The sequence below is a fragment of the Chondrus crispus genome, genomic scaffold, assembly GCF_000350225.1.
Source record: "Chondrus crispus Stackhouse genomic scaffold, scaffold_34, whole genome shotgun sequence".
Lineage (NCBI taxonomy): Eukaryota > Rhodophyta > Florideophyceae > Gigartinales > Gigartinaceae > Chondrus > Chondrus crispus.
Genome location: NW_005179250.1, coordinates 1 through 19,540, shown reverse-complemented (window position 1 = coordinate 19,540; position 19,540 = coordinate 1). Strand labels below are relative to the sequence as shown.

General features: G+C 55.5%; 2 protein-coding genes; both read right to left on the bottom strand.

The window, feature by feature from the left end:
* Window positions 1-8,146: 8,146 nt before the first annotated feature.
* CHC_T00009271001 (Sel1-repeat containing protein) lies at window positions 8,147-10,615 on the bottom strand. XM_005717982.1 is given in 2 exon segments: window positions 8,147-8,317; window positions 8,318-10,615. The coding sequence occupies 1 exon segment, from the start codon at window positions 10,613-10,615 to the stop codon at window positions 8,318-8,320; it is 2,298 nt and encodes a 765-aa protein (XP_005718039.1). The 3' UTR covers window positions 8,147-8,317.
* A 6,800-nt stretch (window positions 10,616-17,415) lies between these two features.
* Window positions 17,416-19,485, bottom strand: CHC_T00006052001 (hypothetical protein). Its single transcript, XM_005717981.1, has 2 exons — window positions 18,463-19,485; window positions 17,416-18,333 (listed from the first exon to the last, which is right to left on the bottom strand). The coding sequence occupies exons 1-2, from the start codon at window positions 19,483-19,485 to the stop codon at window positions 17,416-17,418; spliced, it is 1,941 nt and encodes a 646-aa protein (XP_005718038.1).
* Between the last annotated feature and the right edge of the window lie 55 nt (window positions 19,486-19,540).

Here is a 19,540-nt window from a genome sequence, read left to right as displayed (position 1 = left end):
CAGCAAATATCCCCCGCAACCTCAATTCGGAAACATCATCTCCCGCAGAAGATTCGAGGAGCTTCGTCAGAATGTCACGTTCAGCTTTCCAGCTGACTCAAATGACAGATGGGGTATGATCAGGGACTTCATGGTCGCAATCAATGATCACAGAGCATCACATGTAATTCCATCACAGAACATCTGCGTTGAGGAGAGTATGTCACGCTGGTATGGACTTGGAGGAGATTGGATTGAAACCGGTCTTCCTCATTATGTGGCCATGGACCGAAAACCCGAGAATGGCTGTGAGTTGAAGACTGCTGCATGTGGAAAAAGTGGAATCATAATAAGAATTGAGAACGTCGTCTCAGCTGAGGAGACTTCTTTAAAGGATTTTGAAAGTGACCACTTACACGGAACCGCAGTGACTTTGAGGTTGTTACGGTCATGGTTTCACACCAATCGTGTTGTCTGCGCGGATTCGTACTTTGCTTCTGTCCACACGGCTGAATCACTTTATGAGAAAGGTCTTAGATTCACAGGTGTAGTGAAGACATCTACCAAGAAATATCCGATGAAATATCTATCTCATCTGGAGATTGCTGAAAAGGGAGAGCACGTCACACTAGTTTCGAAGCCGGTGGCCGGGCCTCATCTCATGGCAGTGATGTGGGTGGACCGAGACCGCAGATACTTTATTAGTTCTGTCGGAACATCCAACGAAGGAACTCCAATCTACCGCGAGAGATGGCGTACACGTCATGGCGTGACAAGAAAAGAGGAATTGTCTATCCGTATTCCCTCAGTCTGTGAGCAGTATTATGAAACTTGCTCTCAGATTGACCGCCACAACAGATCTCGTCAGGATGATCTCGGCTTGGAAAAGAAGTTCGAAGTCAAGGAGTGGTCTATGCGTGTCAACACTTCTTTATTGACCATTTGCATTGTGGATGCATGGAAACTGTATGCAGGTGCAAAAGGAGATGGTTCTAAGATGTCTCCAAATCAGTTTTATTGTGAGCTTGCTGACCAGTTGATTGATAAAAAGTATGATCGTATATCGTTACGTCAGCGAAAATCAGACAGTGCTGTTGAAGATGAAGATGTTGGGTCTGGCAGTGGAATTGGTACTCACCTAACTCCAACCACTCGCAAGCGTAAAAGCGCATCCGGCAAGGATACTTGTGCTCTTTATCAATCCAGATGCAATATTTGCAAAGGTACAAAAGAGTCAAAGTTTATTTGCTCAGCCTGCAAGGCATATTTTGACAAAGAAGTATACCTTTGTCATCACCAGACTGGGCGTGGCTGTTTTAAGAAACACGTCGACGAACGTCACGATCTTACTTACAAAGGTAAGTACTATTAGTGCTTAAAGCGTTCTAGGCCTTTAAAACTGACTAAATGGGTCAGCATTTGAGTAAAATAGAGCAAAAAGAGATAAAAAACTCCTTTTGCCCCCTATGGTTCTATCCTGCGTCTAAAGACTTGCTTGGAAGACCTGCAGCCGTGTCGGAATGCCCCTTTATGAGATGTCACCGTATTCAATCTCATGTTCAAGTGGGCGCTATAAAGCGTCCTGGGCTGCAGGTCACGAACAAGAACCATCGAGATCCCCGAAGGGATTTTTCGACCACTAAAGTGCTCAGCGAGGAGTTGAACCCCGGCCTCTAAGACTCAGCGATCCTTGCAGACCACTGAGCTGGCTTGTCAGTTACTAACTAGTCGTTTATAGTTGTCTTTATAGTCGTTCAAAGTTCTACTTCGTAAAAATTGTGCTCCTTTTGTTCTATACTTGCGAAAATCGTAAATTTTGTTTAAATTTTACGGTAGAGCATTTGACCTCATATGAGGCAAATTGCCGGTCGTCTAGACACTAAGGCGAAAGACGGCACGACCGAACGAAGCTGCTTAACCGGTTCGGGGTAGTCGGGGATGCCCGTGGATGGCTCCAGCGACCAACCACAACAGGTCAAATGAGTGTTGAAAGCTAAAGCGGCGACGCGGCGAGAGCAAAAGGACTCCTCCGTTGCGCCACCTCGACAAGTCCTGATTCCGTTCTCCGTTCCGAGTGCAGCCTGAGGCGGGCGCCCTAGTGTCTAGGTGACAAATGACCTCATATGAGGTCACTTTTCAACTTATTTTTTCTCGACTTGCGCTAACTCAACAAGATGGAAAAATATACTCTCGCCACCGCAGTTGACTTCTGCGTTGCGGAAGGATGGAGTTTAATGAGATCTGCACGTCTTTTCCAGCCATTTTTAAAATGCACAAAAAGGGAGCCTTTTTGACCAACCTCAAAACGTTTTATGTATCTTCGAAACCAAAACGCCTGTTTAAAAAGTCAACTGATCATTGAAACTTCATTAGATTCTTAATTTATTATTTCATTAGATTCTCATTAGTCTCTCTGTGCATTGACAACCGCCATTCCAATGTTTTGCAAGATGTTATTGCCGCGGGCGTATACGTTAAAGAAATGGTGTCCAAACTGACTTTTTAAAGTTTCGATTTAATTTATATTTTTTTGAAAAAAACCGGCCTCATATGAGGTCAAATTGACGGTCGTCTAGACATTAGCGCTGTCGCGGAGTTGTACAGCGAGGACAACGCTAGCCCTAAGCGGCCTACAGTGTCCGCGGCGGTGCGCCGGCGGTCCCCGAATACTAATGGAAATATCGGGTATTTATACAAGGGGAAATTAAAGAGGGTAGAAATCTGGAGGGGAGAAAAAAGACACAGGGACCTCCGGTGGCTTTGTAGCCTGCAACTTCGCCTCGCTCGATCACCTCCGCTCCGCTCCCTCCACTACGCGCGATCAGGGAAACTGAGTGCCAACATCCTCTCGCGACTAACATTCCTACCGCAGTTATGGGCCCAGGGAGTGGCTCGGCTCGCGATCGCGAGAGTCGTTTAGATCCTCCCTACTCTTACCCAGAAAGAGATCTACAAGAATGGCGGCGTAAAGTCGCTCGCTGGGTCGACCATATTAAGTCCGCTGCCGACCGCGGCACGGACCGTGCCTACTCCACGGTCTATGCGACCCTTGGGCGCCAGCTATATGAGCGTGGCTTGCCCAGTGCCCAGCAATCAATCGTCGATGAGGCACAGACGGCAAGAACCATAGATTTCAAACAAGACGATCAAGTGGCAGCGGTTCGAGATATAGTCAATCTCATCGCCATCGACCCTCCGATTTCTATGGTCTCACGCCTTATCAATCCTTTTCATAAGGTATCGACCTGCCGTCGAAGAAAGAATGAGGATCTCTCTGTTTTCGTCTCCAGATTTCGAGGATTAGCTGTCGAGCATCTTATGCACTCCAACGCCTCTACGTCCTCCCAGATCGGTGAAGTCCTTGCAATCACAATGCTTCACAACGCCAACTTAGAAGAAGGGACTCTCACCAATGCCAAGCTACAGCTGATTTCCCTGGCTGAGGCACGTGCAGTTGAGATGAATCCTCCCACAACGAAGTCATTTCCCACCAAGGCCCTGGAAGAATTCAAGCTAGTTCTTGCAAATGCAGAAGATCTCCAAGGACCACTGTACTTCTGAAAGGACGATGAAAAGGGACTACGAAAGGCACCAATTAAGTACCGCTCTCGAGCAAGAGGGACAGGGAAGAAAATTCAGGGTGCGTTTCATAAGCTCTGAACCTCCCCGATGGAAGAAGAAGCAGCGGAAAATTCCGTATCCAGTATCATCTTGTCCAAGAAGAAGCCATGCAAGCTCTACGTGGATGACGCCGTTTCCGTTCTCGGAAATTTGACGCTCACGTCAAGCCCAGGATCCTCGATGAGCATGAGGGACGTTGAGAGCCTAGTTCAGCGCAACGTTCGACAAGCACTTCTCGCAGTAGGGCATAAAGCCTCTGTAGGAGGATCCCATCACCTCGCTTTGAATGATGCTAGACGTATGGGAAGCCGTGGACGAAATCAGAAGCCGCCCAGAGCAAGGCGCAAGCGCCCCCACGACGAATCAGGCACTAGCGCCTACAGGACTACCTGCGCGGACTGCGGTGAACACGGGCACCTCCGAGGGGACCTGCGCTGCGCAACGTCTGACTATCACGCAAAGAGACGAAGAACGCCAGGAAACGACCGTTTCAGGGACACGAGCAACGGGCACCCGTCCCCAGGGGTTTTTCGTCCGGGCTCCCGTCTGGGACGCAGAGACAACTAAGTCTCATCTCCAGGCGAGGAGCTAAGTCCGACGTCTTTTCCCCGCGTGAGGACCCCAATCCAATTCTAGACGTTGGCTGCCCGCGAAGCGTCGGTGGCATCCAATCGGCAGCCACACTTTGCGTAAAAATGGGAATCAAGCTATCAATTCGTCCTCTTGACTGCCAACCGTTCTACCATGGTTATGGAATGGAGTGCGGCGAAGCCGAACTTTTCGTTGCCATATGGGACATGCCCGTTACCGACATGCACGGAACAACGATCAAGATCCCGTTCTATGTCACCAAGGGATTCGGCTTCCTTCTTCTCGGCAACGAAATACTCCACAAATCAAGACTGCTTGGACCGGAGAACGCTCTTGTCATCCCAGCTGGAGCATGCGGCCTCTCTCAGGAAGAGGTCATACTTCAGACGTACAGTGAACAAATATCTCCAGCTGATAAGGATGCCAAGAGGACGTACTTGGTCGAGGTCCCTTCGAAGACTTCGTCTTTCGAAACGTACTTCGCATCTTTCCGCTCCCTCATGTCAAGACAAAGGTCTCAACCGTTTGGAAGAAGCAAGTATATGGACGGGAAGGTGGCAAAAAGGTTTGCACTCAAGCTCCACGGCTCTTCCCACTTGCCCCTTCAGGACATGCTCGAGCTGTTTAAAAGAGGATCCATTCTCTCCCCTGTGCTAAGACAAGCCCTCAGAACAGTTGCATCGAAATGTACATCCTGCAAGAGCACCGGACGACCTTCTAACTCACGAAAGGTCTCCTTCGGAAAGCTCCTCACATCCTTCAACGATCACGTTCAACTAGACTACATGTATCTCACAGAGCTCGGCAATCAACCCATCCTCCATATCGTCGATGTCCACACCGGTCTTTCGGTTACCTCTCTTATGTCTTCAAGATAGATGGAAGAAGCATCCCGTGCCTTCGACAACCAGTGGTGTAATGTACACGGTCCTCCAGCTGTTGTATCATCCCATCCTGAGTTCAACAACTCCGTGCTTAAGAGCTGCTTGCAATACGTAGGTGCCAAGTTTCAGCCACGTCCTGCCCGAAGACACAATAAGCTTGGAGTGGTGGAGAGTAAGAACGCGGTGGTCCGGTTGATCGCTCAACGAATGACCAAAGATGCGCAGTTCTTCATCCAGGTACGTGACATGGAAGTCGAGAAGTCTGATGTCCTTTCTCGCGCAACATATATCAGCAACGTTCTGTACGGTAGCAAGAGAATGAGCAGCTTTGAACTTGCCAGAGGATATACTCCTTCAATCGCTGGACTGCCGAAAAGCGTTGTGTCAGAAGAAATCACCGCTGCCCACGGAGAGCAACTTGCCCGCCGGGCTCTCTCCATGCTGGACAAGGGGCGATCACCAAATTCTGTCGAACCCACAGACCTTCGACGTGATGTTCTCGTCTACTACTTTAAGCGCAATGTCAAGTGTGGCAAATGGGAAACTAGCTACGTGCGTAACGTGGAGCCACACATGGTCGTCATATCGAACAACCCGGAACACCGTGGTATGCCCATACGCGCTGCGTATGAGGATGTTCGTATAGCCCTAAGGTCACCCTTGCTGCTAGATCTAGACCAGATTGGTTACGTTTTTCCGCGACCGTATTCCGTTGTCGATACGGACGACGCAGCGATTGCAAACTCCCAGCAGGGTAAAAACAACTCTCAGTCTCGCCCCCAAGCCTTGCTGCCTGATGATGGTCTTCCTGCATGTTTCCCTTGGGAAGATGAAAATGAAGACCAACTTCCGCACCAAAAGGACATTCTTGGGTACAGAGGCGACAAACCGGACTCAAGAGCGCCTGCTAATGGAGACGTTGCAAGCTACTTCCGAGAAGAGCCTGCTTTCTTGGCGAATACCAGGACGTCTCCAGGTAGAGCTAGCTTAGTGAAGCCCCTACGGGAAAATGGCGCTTCATCCGTCTCGAGGAAGCAGCAGCGAACTCTCAACCAACCGTCTAACCCACCTCGCCCTGAGAAAGACATAGGTGAAGTGCGAGTAACTCCGCCCCCAGGGCTGCCGTTTGAACTTCAATCCGTGGAGCAGGACGTTCTGCGTCAAGTCAAGTCGGTCATTGGAGACAAGAATGCTTCGGAATTCCGGCTGCAGTTTGTCCCTCGGTGGCTGCTTGACAAAGCTCGGGAATGCTAAGGAGGTCGACTCCATCCCGGACACAAGCGCGCAAGGTGCCTGAACTCATCCTCAATGCAAAACGTTCGGCAGGTTCATAAACAAGCTGTCTCTTGGCGTCAACAACCACGACGTGGTCTATGTTCTCTCCAGAAGAGTCCAGTGCCCCAAGCCTCGCCAAAAAGATCCCGTCTGGTTAGGTGACCAACCATTCCTCTTCCTCCAGTCCATCCGGAAGGGCAAACTTCTCGAGGCGGTAAGCATGCAGCTCTCTCTCCAACCATGCGCCTGATTGTGCAATGCTGGCTGAAGATGTCGGCTTTAAGGACATCATTTCCATCGCTACCGACTCTCCGGCCAATGCCTGCAGACCATTACCAATGGACGCTCGAAGGAATTGCTCACGCGGAGAGTACACAAAGTTACGTATATCTGACCGAAGCGGCACTGCTGCAGACGAGTCGCTGCGAGCACCGGGGCATCGGACTCTGAAGAAGCGATCCATCCGCCTTGTGCACGCTAAGTGCAAATTGTCCAAGTACTGAGCCTGGGCGCGGAGATCGTAAGAAACTTTCACATTGATCGGGGCGCCACTCGAATTTCTGCAGACCTCCAGGTCAGTGTCAATTTCACTGCAGAGCTCCGCCATCTGGTCCAAAGTCCCCAGGACCTGATGAAACTTCATGGTGTAGAAATCTATTGGCCAGAAGGAGCGAGAACCCCAGCGATCATCTGAGGAGGCATGGTACCCTCGCCTGCCGAAACGTCTATCATCCCCAGACGCGAATACGATACGCCGAATTGCATATTCATTGTGATCTACATGCAGCTCCAGGACCCTTGAGCCCCAATGGCTGAAGAACCCAACATCCGCTAGCCGACTTTCGGAGTGCTCTCGACCAGGACGGACCTCCAACCAAGCCCACATCTCCTCCGAGACCGACCGTGGCAATCGCAAGCTCCTCACCAACTCCTCCTCGTTGACCAACCGAACCTCGAAACCACCTTTCAATTGCGCACGACCGGTCTTGCCGTCCATTCCTACAGCCTTGAGCCGCAACCGCTTGCCCCGGATGGTGATCCACCGCGCGCCTTCCATCGCTGGCCTCGCCTTCACCCCTCCGTACCGTGGCCCACAGGCTCTTTTCTCGGTTGCGGTCAGGGTGGTAGCTCAGCAATTGAGGCAAGGCGCAGCGGTGGATATGATGTGCGGAAAGGTCGAGGGGAATTGTGCAGAGCGGTGCGGTCGCGCGCGCGCAAAGGTAGGGACGGACAGAAGGGGGTTGGAACGTTCCACGAGGGAAAACGGGGCAGGAAATCGTAGAAGGGGAGCAAATGAGGACGCCAATAACTCCAGCGCCGCGGGCGGTTCTCGTAAAGAACGGCCACCGGGTGAGGGCTGGAAGGGTGTCAGGCCGCGCGACGACGGATATACCGCGGCGTCGGCGTGCGTGCCGCGCCGGCCGCTGTCAGTCGTGGCCCGACGGGGGGTGTGTCGTGGAGTTGTACAGCAAGGACAACGCTAGCCCTAAGCGGCCTACAGTGTCCGCGGCGGTGCGCCGGCGGTCCCCGGATACTAATGGAAATATCGGGTATTTATACAAGGGGAAATTAAAGAGGGTAGAAATCTGGAGGGGAGAAAAAGACACAGGGACCTCCGGTGGCTTTGTAGCCTGCAACTTCGCCTCGCTCGATCACCTCCGCTCCGCTCCCTCCACTGCGCGCGATCAGGGAAACTGAGTGCCAACATCCTCTCGCGACTAACATTCCTACCGCAAGCGCCGGCCGCAGCCTCCGAGTTCATTGTCCCGATAAAGGAGTTGAACTCGGCATAGGCGATCTATCCGTCGCTGCCGGACGGTAGGAACCACGTCTTTATCCCATCTTCTACAGGGGTCTTAACGAAGGGAACTCTACTCGCCTTGAGCCTCGGGTTTTATCTTCTGCTCTCCCCGACGGCACCCGCCATCTCCGTTCGGGAGAGTGCTCTTGCTGACTTCTGAAATCGTTCAATCTCCGTCTTCTGTGACCTCATTCATCTCAGCATCGCGCAGCGCAGAAAGATTCTCTACAGCCTTGGAATGGTTGTCCTCTTGGATGGCCCTCTCGTACAATCTGCATGCACGATCTGTATCCCGCTCGACTCCTTCCGCTCCATCGCGTAACAGATTTCCGAGTTCCACCAATGCGTCTGTATCGTTGCTCTCTTCAATGGCCATCTCAAACAGCTCAGCCGCGCGCACCAAATTGCAATCCAAACCCTCCGCCCCGTCTCTCAGCAAGATACCGAGATTGTACATCGCGATGCCGTTCCTGCCTTTCGATATTGCAAGCTCATAAAGCTCCATTGCGCGTACCGCATCGGCTTCTACTCCTTCTGCGCCCTCCTCCACCATCAGTCCTAGATTGTTCATCGCCCCAACATGACCATGCTCATTGATTGCAAGCTGGAACAACTCCTTGGCTCGTACCGCATCCTTCTCGACCCCCTTCCCTCCGGTCTCCAACAAACGACCTAGGCTGTTCATCGCAGAGCTTTTAATGCCTTTCGATATGGCAAGCTCATACAGCTCCATTGCACGTACCGCATCGGCTTCCACTCCTTCTGCGCCGTTATGCAGCATCAGTCCTAGATCGTTCATCGCCCCGACATCATCATGCTCCTCAATCCGGCGTTCCAGAAGAGTCTTTTCTAAAATGTTAACAGTACACACGTCGTACTCGGTCACCTCACTGTCCATGAAGAACTGCTTTCGACGGATAGCCACTCCTTGCCCTCGTTCCGCTCCAATTATTTCTTCAAAACTACGACAAAGACAATCCAACTGATCCAATCTCAGTGATCTTGCTATCAACCTTCGCATCCATACGAGGCAGCTTCGTACATCCTCAGGTATACTCAGATCTACTGCGCATTTCAGAAAATCCAGAACCACATCCACGACATACTTGTCAAAAGCCGATTTCTCCACAAGCTCCTGCAATAATGAAAACAACGCTTCAAACTCTCTTCCACCACCCTTGACCCCGCAACTCCCCGTTCTGCTCACAAAAACACTGTGGAAAAAAGCTAGCACCAATTCTCCAGCTCGTCGCCTGTTCGTCAATATCATGTGTTCTGTCATCTCCTCACTCGAGTCGGTGAGGAGCTTCACGCATCTCTGCAACGCGTTCATATCACCATGCTCCAGTACAGCAACCTTCAACAGAAAAATGGCTCTTTGGACCTGGCCCAACTCTTCCCCAATAACATTTTCGCCTTTTGCTGGCAGGTTCTTCGCAAACTCTTCATCTTCATATACTCCATCCCTGACTGAGCTCAAGCAACCTGGCGACTTATCAACCAGTGCTTCTCCTACTATCAAACATCCGTCTTGTAAGGCCTCGCGGTCATTGTCTTCGTACACCGCGAACCTTCTCTCCCCGACGGCTTGGGTGTACAATGTCGTAATGTTCTTCTTTCTAACAACGAGATCACCGTGTCGCATGCTCACTTCAAATTTCGCAAGAACTTTGTCCCCTTCTAGCTCAAATCTGCATTGCTGGCTTCGAAACGGTTCCCATCCCGACCACATCTCAACCTCTGTCCCCGTTTTGTGTGCTCTTGGCTTTACACTCACGATGCCTGACGTCATATTCCGGTGCCCGGCATGCAAGTCTGGCGAACACATACCATGATTCTTCTGCCATCGCCTCAATCCCTCCATACGTCCCAACGCCGCCTCCCGCCACCATCCCCACTCAAACCGCTCATCTCGCGATGTCGCCCCCCGGCACAACCGTACTCTCACTTTGCATCCTCTATCGCCCGCTCCACCTCTATTGCTCCAATCGTCATCGTCGCTCACTTGTACCTGAAGCCTCATTCTCTGAGGCCCACAAATCGGCACTATCCCAAACATTTCTTCGCTCCGTTTCTTCCTCTCTTCTTCCGCATCCCTACCTCTTTGCTCCTTCACGAATGACACTGACACACTATCTCGATTTTCCGAGATTGCCACCCCCCCTGCCTCGCTTGCCCGGACATCCGTGTCACCGATTTCCTCGCTCGTTTCTTCTGTCTTCATCACAACCAGCGACGGAAAACTGACCATGCAAAGCGCCACCGCTACCATACTGCTCGGGCTCCCTTCCATTCCCGATACCCTTTCCCTCAAAGCACATTGCAACTCCCACACTACACGACACTGCACCGCCCGATCCCTCAGTACTGCATTCCCTTCTCTCTGCCGCAGGGTACGTGACACATCATTCGATACACGCCCAACCTCCGTCCACCCCGATATCAACTCCCCCGCTTGAAACATCAAAGGCCTCCACGCCCCACTCTGCGAGTCCGTGTTCGCTTTCACCCACCTTCCCAGTCTCGTACGCACGCTCTCCAGCGAATATCCCATAAACGTCAATGTCTGCTCCAACTGCTCAAACTCTTGACCCACGACTCCAAACTGGAATGCTTGCATCGCTTCTTCAATTCGAACATGTCTCATGAAGAGGCCGCTCCCCCTCTTTTCCATCCCTCCCATCTCCACGCCTTCTCCGCTCACCAGTCTCTTGGTCATGTTCGACTTGACCCAGACAACGTCTTAGCCATCCTTCGTCCTTACTCACCAGGAATTGCATTTGCACTCCCGCCATAAGCGCTAACCAGCAGTCGACAAGCTCCCCGACCTTGGTCACCAGTCTATTCTCCTTGGATACTTCATGAAAGTATCGTTCTGGCATCGGAAATCCGCATATGCTAGCACTCCTTCTTTCCGCTGCATCCACTCCTGAAGTTCTGTTGCCCATACCCAGCTGTGCTCGCATATTTTCTATCGCTAAATCGTCATGCTCCAGTTTCTCATACTCCTCAGATCTACGAGAATCTCTGCTCGCACTTCCGTTGCGAATCCGTTCTTCTCCTATGTACAGCAAAATTGCAAGCCACTCCACTCTCTCGATGTCCAACTCTTCCACTTGTTCTTCAAACTCCACCGGAATTCCATCAATGAATCGATTTAGTTTTCTCTCGTAGGCCTTGTACCCCTTTCCAGGCCGCAAGACCGCATTCCTCTGCACTGCATCGAACGGCATTCCACGTCCACTTGTCATCGCTCGTCGCAACAAGTCCTCTTTTGACAAAAGCGACATGCCTTCATCCAGCGGCAAATAACTCCCCAGCCACAGTTGTATTCCGGCCCTCGCCAGCACGCGCCCGGCCAGGTGTTCTCGTCGTCTTTCGTATCGCTCCAAGTTATTTATCGCTCCATCCTCATCATCGACTTCCGGCGCAACGGTGAACTCCGTTATCCACTTGTTCAACCCCTGCGCCGCAAACGCCACGCACCATCGCAGCCACACATCCTCTGGCTTGTGCGGTACCTGTACAAAGCAGGGTATAGACCCATTCCCAAGCCATTTCTGCACTATTCCATACACATACCGAAATGGTATCGAGAGCGCTTGTAACAGAATCACGATGCGTTGACGAAACACGTTTCTTCTCTTTGGATCTATTCTGAACTCAATCTTGTCAAACACTATGTAGCACCGAGCATTCCCATGGAACACACGGTTCTCAATCACTTCATCGCTCACCCATAGTTCATCTACAATTTCAACCACAGAGTGCACGTTTTCCTTGTCATCGGTATTTCCGGACTCCTGCGAAGTACTGATATTCGTGGTTTCCTGCTCCCTTTCTTCGCCATTCTGGGTTTGCTCCTTCCCATCATGGCCAGTACGGGCGCCCGTGTTGAGCTCATATTCAATCCCAAGGGCCCGCAACGACTTAATGCTCTTGACAGCCCACTTGACAAATAGCTGCAACTGCCACAGTCCCCATAACGTCCGCACAACGTGCAGCAACGCAAACAGCATAGCGACCAGCGCAGTGAACATCTCCTTTTGATCGACATTGGATTGCACGACCATGTAAAACAGTATGTAGATTGCCGGGACTAGCGCGAGAACAAGGTTGACGTAGCCGGCGATACGAACGTCACGTACCCTGCGCCATTTGGCAGAGATAAAGTCAAAGGTGGTGAGAGCAGTCCACGGGAGGAAGGCGGCGGTGTAGGCCAACAGGACGATGATGTTGTTTTCAGCGAGATGGTCGAAGGCCATATTGGCAAAGAAAGCGAGGTGTGCGAGTGACTTGGAAAGAATCTAGGAGGTTTTGATGTGAAAGTCTGGGTGTGTTTACTTGCAGAGACGAGAGCTCACTGTATTGACTCGTCTTTGTCAATCGTGTACCGTGAAGTGAAGGGATACTTGCGCAAAAGAACACGGTCAAGGTGGGGTAGATGGGATTTACGGGAGCGGCTGCAGGCTGTGGAGAGAGCAGGAAGGCTCTGGAGGAAATCGTCAGTGTAGGCAAGGAAGGGGACGTTCGTAGATGCGCCGCAGCCCCAACAAGTAACGTGTGGTCCAAAGATGAAATAGTTTAGGGTGAAATCCATTGTGGTGCGTGAAAGACTGCGAAAAGGCCTCATAAAAGCGTTGAGTTTGGCTTTGAGCCCGTTGCTGTCCATTTGGGTCATTGTGGTGTGTTCAGGACCACATCAGGACCAATGATAGCAACCTGGGCCGGACCGGCCGGGCCGGTCCCGGCACCAGTCAATCATGCGCCGGGGCAAAGGCCATTGTTGTCACTTCATGATTTATAATTTTCATTATTATCGCGTTATTATTATTTAAGTCTAATACAGGCCAGTTTGCGCGCAGGGGGGTTGCCGATGCGTGAGTAAGCGACCGGGACGCCGGCGGCCACAGTGATCCCGCGCTGTAAGTGCGATATGGAGTGAGCGAGTTTACACGCAGTTACTGGCACTGTTGGCAGCGTGGCCGGGGGCGGGTGCTGCGTCGTACACGTACACGCGCGCAATGCGTCCGTCCCGACGCGTGCACATCGTTGCGTCTACTTCGCAACGCGCTCTTCACCTCCGTCCCGCTCGATAAACGAGAACCCCTTTCACGCCTCACCCTTCACGCCTCCCCCTTCACACCTCCCTGCGCCTACCCAATCTCTTCCTCGCCTAGTCCGCCATGCCCACCTCCCCGTGCGCGCCGCACCAGACGGCGGGCCAGTCCCTGCGCACGCTTATGCCTATGGTGGCGCCGTCCCGCACCACCTCCTCAGCGCGCACGGGCGCAGCCACTACCGTGCGCATGGGCGTAGCCACCCTGCTGACGTAGGCGAACACGTTGTAGCGACGCCTGCGCTCGCCGCGTCCGCGGACGGCGCGCGTCCAGCGCCACGCCGCAGCGCCCAACAAAGCGGCCAACGTGGCCACTACAGCAACCGCGGCCGCGCCCGCAGCCCTCGAACACATTTCTGTCGCGCCTCGCGCGCCTCCCCACCCTCCGCCGCTTCCGTCCCGCAAAGCCTCCCGCGACGATGTCCTCCCGCGTCGATGTCCTACCGCGCCTCGGTTGGCACGCGCGGCGAGCTGCGCAGCATGGCGGCGGACGGCAGAGGCCGAGATCCTCACCATGGACAGCGTGCGCTCGTGGCGCCGCTGCACCCAGCCGTGCGCCCTGGCCCCCACACGTCATCGTGCCGCAGTGGATCCGCTCGGAGCTGCCGCCTGGGCCGCCGACGCTGCCGCTGTGCGCGCGCGATGTCGCTGCCTACCTGCTCGCCTCCGTGCTCGAAATCGTCGCCGCGGCCGCCCGCGCGGGCTCCGTGTGCCGATGCAGCAGTTCCACAGGATTGGGTAGGCGCAGGGAGGTTTGACGGGGGAGGTGTGAAGGGGGAGGCGTGAAAGGGGTTCTCGTTTATCGAGCGGGACGGAGGTGAAGAGCGCGTTGCGAAGTAGACGCAACGATGTGCACGCGTCGGGACGGACGCATTGAGCGCGTGTACGTGTACGACGCAGCATCCGCCCCCGGTCACGCTGCCAACAGTGCTGTGGTATAACTACCTTCGTCCCGACCACTCGGAACGAGGGGGGTTAGAGGTAAGGGAGCGCGCGCCGCTGGGTAACCCACGCGAGCGCAAACCGTACGGAAGGACTCGAAAAGAGGGAAGGCTCACGTGGCCGGTGACGCCCAGCCGGTCGGTGGTGTTAGATCCGGACGGCCGGTCACGGGTTAGAAGCCTGAGACTTAGAGGTAAAACCGGACGGAGTTAGAAAAAAGCCGTAAAGGGAAGGGAGGCGAGTCTGCCTCCCGTTTACTGGAACGGGGCAGGTGCCCCCGGTCTTAACCCCTAAGTGGGACGCTAGGACACCTGTCCCGCTACAGTAGCTGTTACTTACTGTATACCAGCTACTGTGCTAAATTGGCTAATTTGCGCCATTAACTACTAATTACTAATTACTTACCGTTCGGATCCTACACGTGTAACCAGCGGGGTACTACTGTACTCCGCACCGGCCGTGTGCTGTAAATATAACTCCTTACAGTTCTTCTCACGCTTACAGCCCATGGTACTGTATCCCGGGGCGGCAGCGGTGGCGCCGTTGCCTTTGCGCCGTTGTACTACAGACCCCCTTCCTTACTTCGCGACACGTCCCCGTCGCGGCGGGTTAAAATCCCTGCCAGCTGTGACGGTCTCCTATCCCGAACGGAGACCATGCGTCGGCCGCGGAGACGCGGCCGTACAGTAGTCACCTTCCTCGAGTACTCAAACCCGCATGCACACCCGCAGCGGCGGTCATCACCCGACCCGCGCGGAGGAGTTCAGCGCTGGATCGCGGTTCCATCGGCGGTACGCCACCGTTCGGATTGGGCGGCTTCAGCCTGCGCCGGGTCATCGAACAACCGGCGCAAAGAAGCGTTTTTCCAGGACCCCCCCGGAGGGCTGGCCATTTTTCCAAGAATTCCCCTTCGATTTCCTCCAAAACCCCACGGGTACGCCCCCGCCAGCCCCGCAGCGGTACGTCCCAGACCTTTCCCCGGGCGTGCGGTACCTCTGTCGTCGAAAAAACGAGCAAAAACCCCACGGTAGTCCCTTTCCCGAACGGTTCCTCTTTAGAAACCAATAGAAACTGTAAAAAACAGTCAGAAACCGCATAAACACGTTTCTGTTTCCAAATACTCCCAGGTCGGCGACGACCTCAGGAGTCTGGAACCGTTCTCGGATATGGGCTACGATTTTTATTCGCCCTTCTAGAGGGGAAATCGTAGCCCTTCTTCCCGTACAGTGTTCCCTTGAAGAACCGAGCGGGAACTCGGGTTTACAGGTACAGCGGACGGACCCGCTGGACCTTCAACCGTCCGGATAGGCTTGCCGTTGCGGTGGGGCGTCTTCCCCCGGCGCCGGGCATCATCAAACCGGCGCCAAAGAAGCGATTTTCCCCCATCCCCCCAGAGGGCTGGCCGTTTTTCCAAAAACGGCGCCCTTTCACCGGCGAGACAGCGGGGTGTGTGACCGCCAGCCTGTCCGTGCAGTCAGTGGGGAGCTCCCAGCGGCGGTACGCTCTGCTGTTCGTCCAAAACCGGTCGGTAAGTCCTGCCGTTGTCACTTTCCGCGGAGGCGCGATTTGGAAACGAAAGATAACTGTAAAAAACGAGCAGAAACACCGTTTTACAGTTCCGGTTTCCAAATCCGCCTGGGCCTTCCCGAAGTCGGTTTTCCGTCTTTCGAACTCCGGACGCGGGCAGACCCGGGGAGTACAATGCCGTTAACGGGAAGGGCCTACGATTTTTTCCCATCCTTCTAGGAGGAAAAACGTAGCCCCCTTTTGGGCTTAATTAAAAGCCGGCGACCGGAGTCGCCTCCTTGCCGTCCAGGGCCCTCCACGCCGGGTTAATCCGGCGCGGGGCAGCGGTAGCGCGCGGTTGCCCACGCGCTCTTGCGGTGGCGGGTTACCGCGACGGGTGCGGCCTGTGGCCTACCCCCGGGGTCGCCCGTCGGGGTGAGATCTTCCCGACCGCCTGGTCGGGGGTACCGCTGCGGGTTTCCCTCCGCGCTTCCATGTCGGGTTGACGCGTACCGCGGCCCGACGGGCGGGCGACCGCACTATCGTCGTGACGGGTCATTGCGGGGGCGAGTTCCCGTTCCCCCCGCAACACCCGGTGCGCGTCCCCATTACCGGCTTGGGGCGGAACCGGCCTTTTCCTTGGTAATTTCCGCCTGCTTTTTCCTTGCGGCGGGTGGTTTCTCGGCGGTTTGACGAGCTCCGATTGGGTACCCCCCGAGGATCGGAGGCGTCTTGAACCGCCGCCGTGGTCTAGCGGCCACACGTGCCGGGCGGTGTATGCCGCTCGCGCAACTCGTGGTCCACAGTGCCCTGGAGCCCCGGCGAGGTCGTGCCCATACAGTATTTATGCGGCTGGGTTCCGTCTCTCGGCGGCGGGTATGCACCGGGGCGCCAAGCCGTTTGACCACCGCCGCGTCAGGTCGTCCTGCCGGCAGGTCAGCTTCCCCCCCGCGCCGGTCCATCCGGTACGGCTCGGACGGTGGCACGCAGGGGATCCGCATGCGCCGTAAACGGGTGGTGGCCGCCTGGAGGAGACCCTCGGCGGAGTCGCCCCCTATCCGCCCCGGGTATTCCGGTGCGGGGTTTGGGGTGGCGCAGGCAGGGTTCCGCGTGCGTCGGGGGCGACCTCGCCCGCTCCTGCGCCGGGTCCTCCGGCGCGGGGTTTGCGGTGACGCGCGCGGGGTTTGCGGTGACGCGCGCGGGGTTTCGCGTGCGTCCGTGGCGATTGGCCGCCTCCTGCGCCGGGTCTTCCGGCGCGGGGTTTGCCGTGACGCACGCGGGGTTCCGCGTGCGTCGGTGGCGACCTCGCCCCCTCCTGCGCCGGGTTTTCCGGCGCGGGGTGGGCGGCGACCCACGCGGGGTTCCGCGTGCGTCTGTGGCGACCTGGCCCCCTTCTGCGCCGGGTGTTCCGGCGCGGGGTTTGCGGTGACGCACGCGGGGTTCCGCGTGCGTCTGTGGCGATTGGCCGCCCCGCGGGGGAGGTCCTCCGCGGGATCGTCCCGCCCCGCGCTGGGTTGCCCAGTGCGGTGTTAGCGGTGGCGTGCTGCTGCCGGCGTGCGCCAGAAGCGGTCTATGAAGGCCTGAGGGAGTCCTTCCGCGAGTTCCCAGGTATCGTCCGCTGGGGCGTAGCCATACCAGCGGACCTTGTACTGGGCCCCTGTGCGGTTCTCCCGGTGGTCGACCACATGGTCAACCACCTACTCCACGACCGGTTCGGGTTCTCCCGCCGCCGCGGGCTGGGTCGGGGCGGCCGTAGTGACGTCGCGGGGTCCCCGCGGCATCCGGGTTATCCGATCGATGCTCACGCGGTTTGAGACCCCGTCTTGATCGACGACCACTGTGGTCTCCGTAGCGGATCGGACCCGAAACGGGCCTTCCGTTTTCGGTAACAGCTTGACGGAGGGTCCCCCGTCATTACTTGGCAGGTCTCCCCGTTCGGTACTCGTCAATGGCCGAGGTGGGCGGTCGACATAGACCAGGTCTCCCACCTGGATGACCGAACGGAAACGCACCTTCTTATCGAAGTCGGCCTTGTATCGCCTTTGCGCCGCGGTTAGTTTCACCCGCGTGCGCTCAAGGGCGTCGCGGAGTTTACGCAGCGTCGCGCGCTTGTACTGTACCGGGGTCCTCGGATCTTCCGTGTTGGAGACGGCATCCTGCGGTACAGTACCAGGTAGGGCCAGACCGGACGGTGGTCGCGTCAGCACCAGGTCGAACGGGGTTGTCTCCGTCGACCGGTGGACCTGCGTGTTATACGCGAAAGTCAGGGGCTGGATGTATTCGTCCCAGTCCCTCTGATGCTCCGCGACATAATGTCGGAGGCGCTGTACCAGAGTACGGTTGAACCGTTCGGTTTGCCCATTTGTCTGGGGGTGATAGGCGGTAGTCAGGTAGTGCCTCACCCCCAGCAAGGCGCACACCGCGTCGAAGAACTTGGCGGCAAATTGTGGTCCGTTATCGGTCAGCATGTAACGAGGTGCGCCGTATACGTAGACCCAATTGTCCAGGAAGGCGTTTGCCACGACCGACGCGGTGGTTGTCCGTAACGGGATACTGCGCGTCAGCTTCGTAAACCGGTCGGTCATGACGAGCACGTGGCGATTCCCGTGCGCCGTCTTCGGTAAAGGACCCAGCAGGTCCATGGCGACGAAATCCAGCGGTCCTGCCGCTGGGAACAGCTTGAGATCCTTCTGGTGCCTCACCAGGGTTCCCCGGGGGGCAGCGCATGACGCGCAATTCCGTACGGTACTGAAGGCGTCATTGGCCATATGAGGCCAATAATATTCCCGCCGGAGGGTATAGTACATCCTCGTACCGCCCGGGTGTCCGGCTAGGCGGGGATGATGGGCGAGGTACAATATCTTCGCCCGGAGCCGCTTCGGTACAACCCGCTGCAGGGTCCCATCGAGGGGGGACTTGCGGACGACGAACCCGTATCGTTCAACGTCGTACCGCGAGTCCGGGTTCCCCACAGTCTCGGCGGCCGCCGTACAGAAGGGGTCCTCGGCCTGTTCCCGAAGGAACTCTTCCACCGTTACGGATGAGACGTCGCGTTCTTCGGGTATAACCGTGAACGCGTGCTCAGCTCTCCCCGGGTCGACGGGGGTCTCCCAGTGTACGGTACCTTGGCGGGGGTTTTGCTCCTCCTCTCGCCATTGTACCGCGAAACACGGGACCTCGTCGTCAACCGGTTCGGAGGTTGCGCCGTCAACTCGGAGGCGTGATACACCATCCGCGAGTTGGTGCTTAATACCCGGCCGGTACTTTACCTCGTAGTCGTACTCGGCTAGGCGGAGACGCCAGCGCGCTAGCCGGCCAGAGCTATCCGCCAGGTTGAGGACCCATCGGAGAGCCTCATGATCCGTACGGAGGTCAAACGTGTTCCCATATAGATATGGTCGAAGCGTGAGGATGCTCCACACGACAGCAAGGCATTCCTTCTCGGTAGTGGTGTAGTTCTTCTCCGCGTCCGTGAGGGCGCGGCTCCAATAACCGATCGGTAAGCGGTCACCGCTCGGCTGCTCCTGTAATAGGGCACAGCCGACCTGGTACGCGCAAGCGTCCGTATCCAGGGTGTATTTTTTTCCGTAACGGGGTAGAGCGAGGATCGGTGGGGACACGAGGCGCTTCTTTAGTTCCACGAACGCCTCGTATTCCTCATCGGTAAGAACCTCAAACTCGAAGGGTTGATTTTTCCCCGTCTTCCGGTTTAGCGGAGCGGCTATTTTCGCGAAGCCCTTCACGAACCGACGGTACACGTTGCACATTCCTAAGAATGACCGCAATTCCGTTTGGTTCTGGGGAGGTCGAGCGCGCTCGATG

Excerpts from the sequence above, each read along its gene's own strand:
- CHC_T00009271001 (XM_005717982.1), bottom strand. The coding sequence starts at position 10,615 with ATGTTTCAAGCGGGGGAGTTGATATCGGGGTGGACGGAGGTTGGGCGT.
- CHC_T00006052001 (XM_005717981.1), bottom strand. The coding sequence starts at position 19,485 with ATGTGCAACGTGTACCGTCGGTTCGTGAAGGGCTTCGCGAAAATAGCC. Across the intron at positions 18,334-18,462 it reads CCAATGACGCCTTCAGTACC|ACGGCGCACGGGAATCGCCA; the intron begins GTACGGAATTGC and ends CCTTTACCGAAG.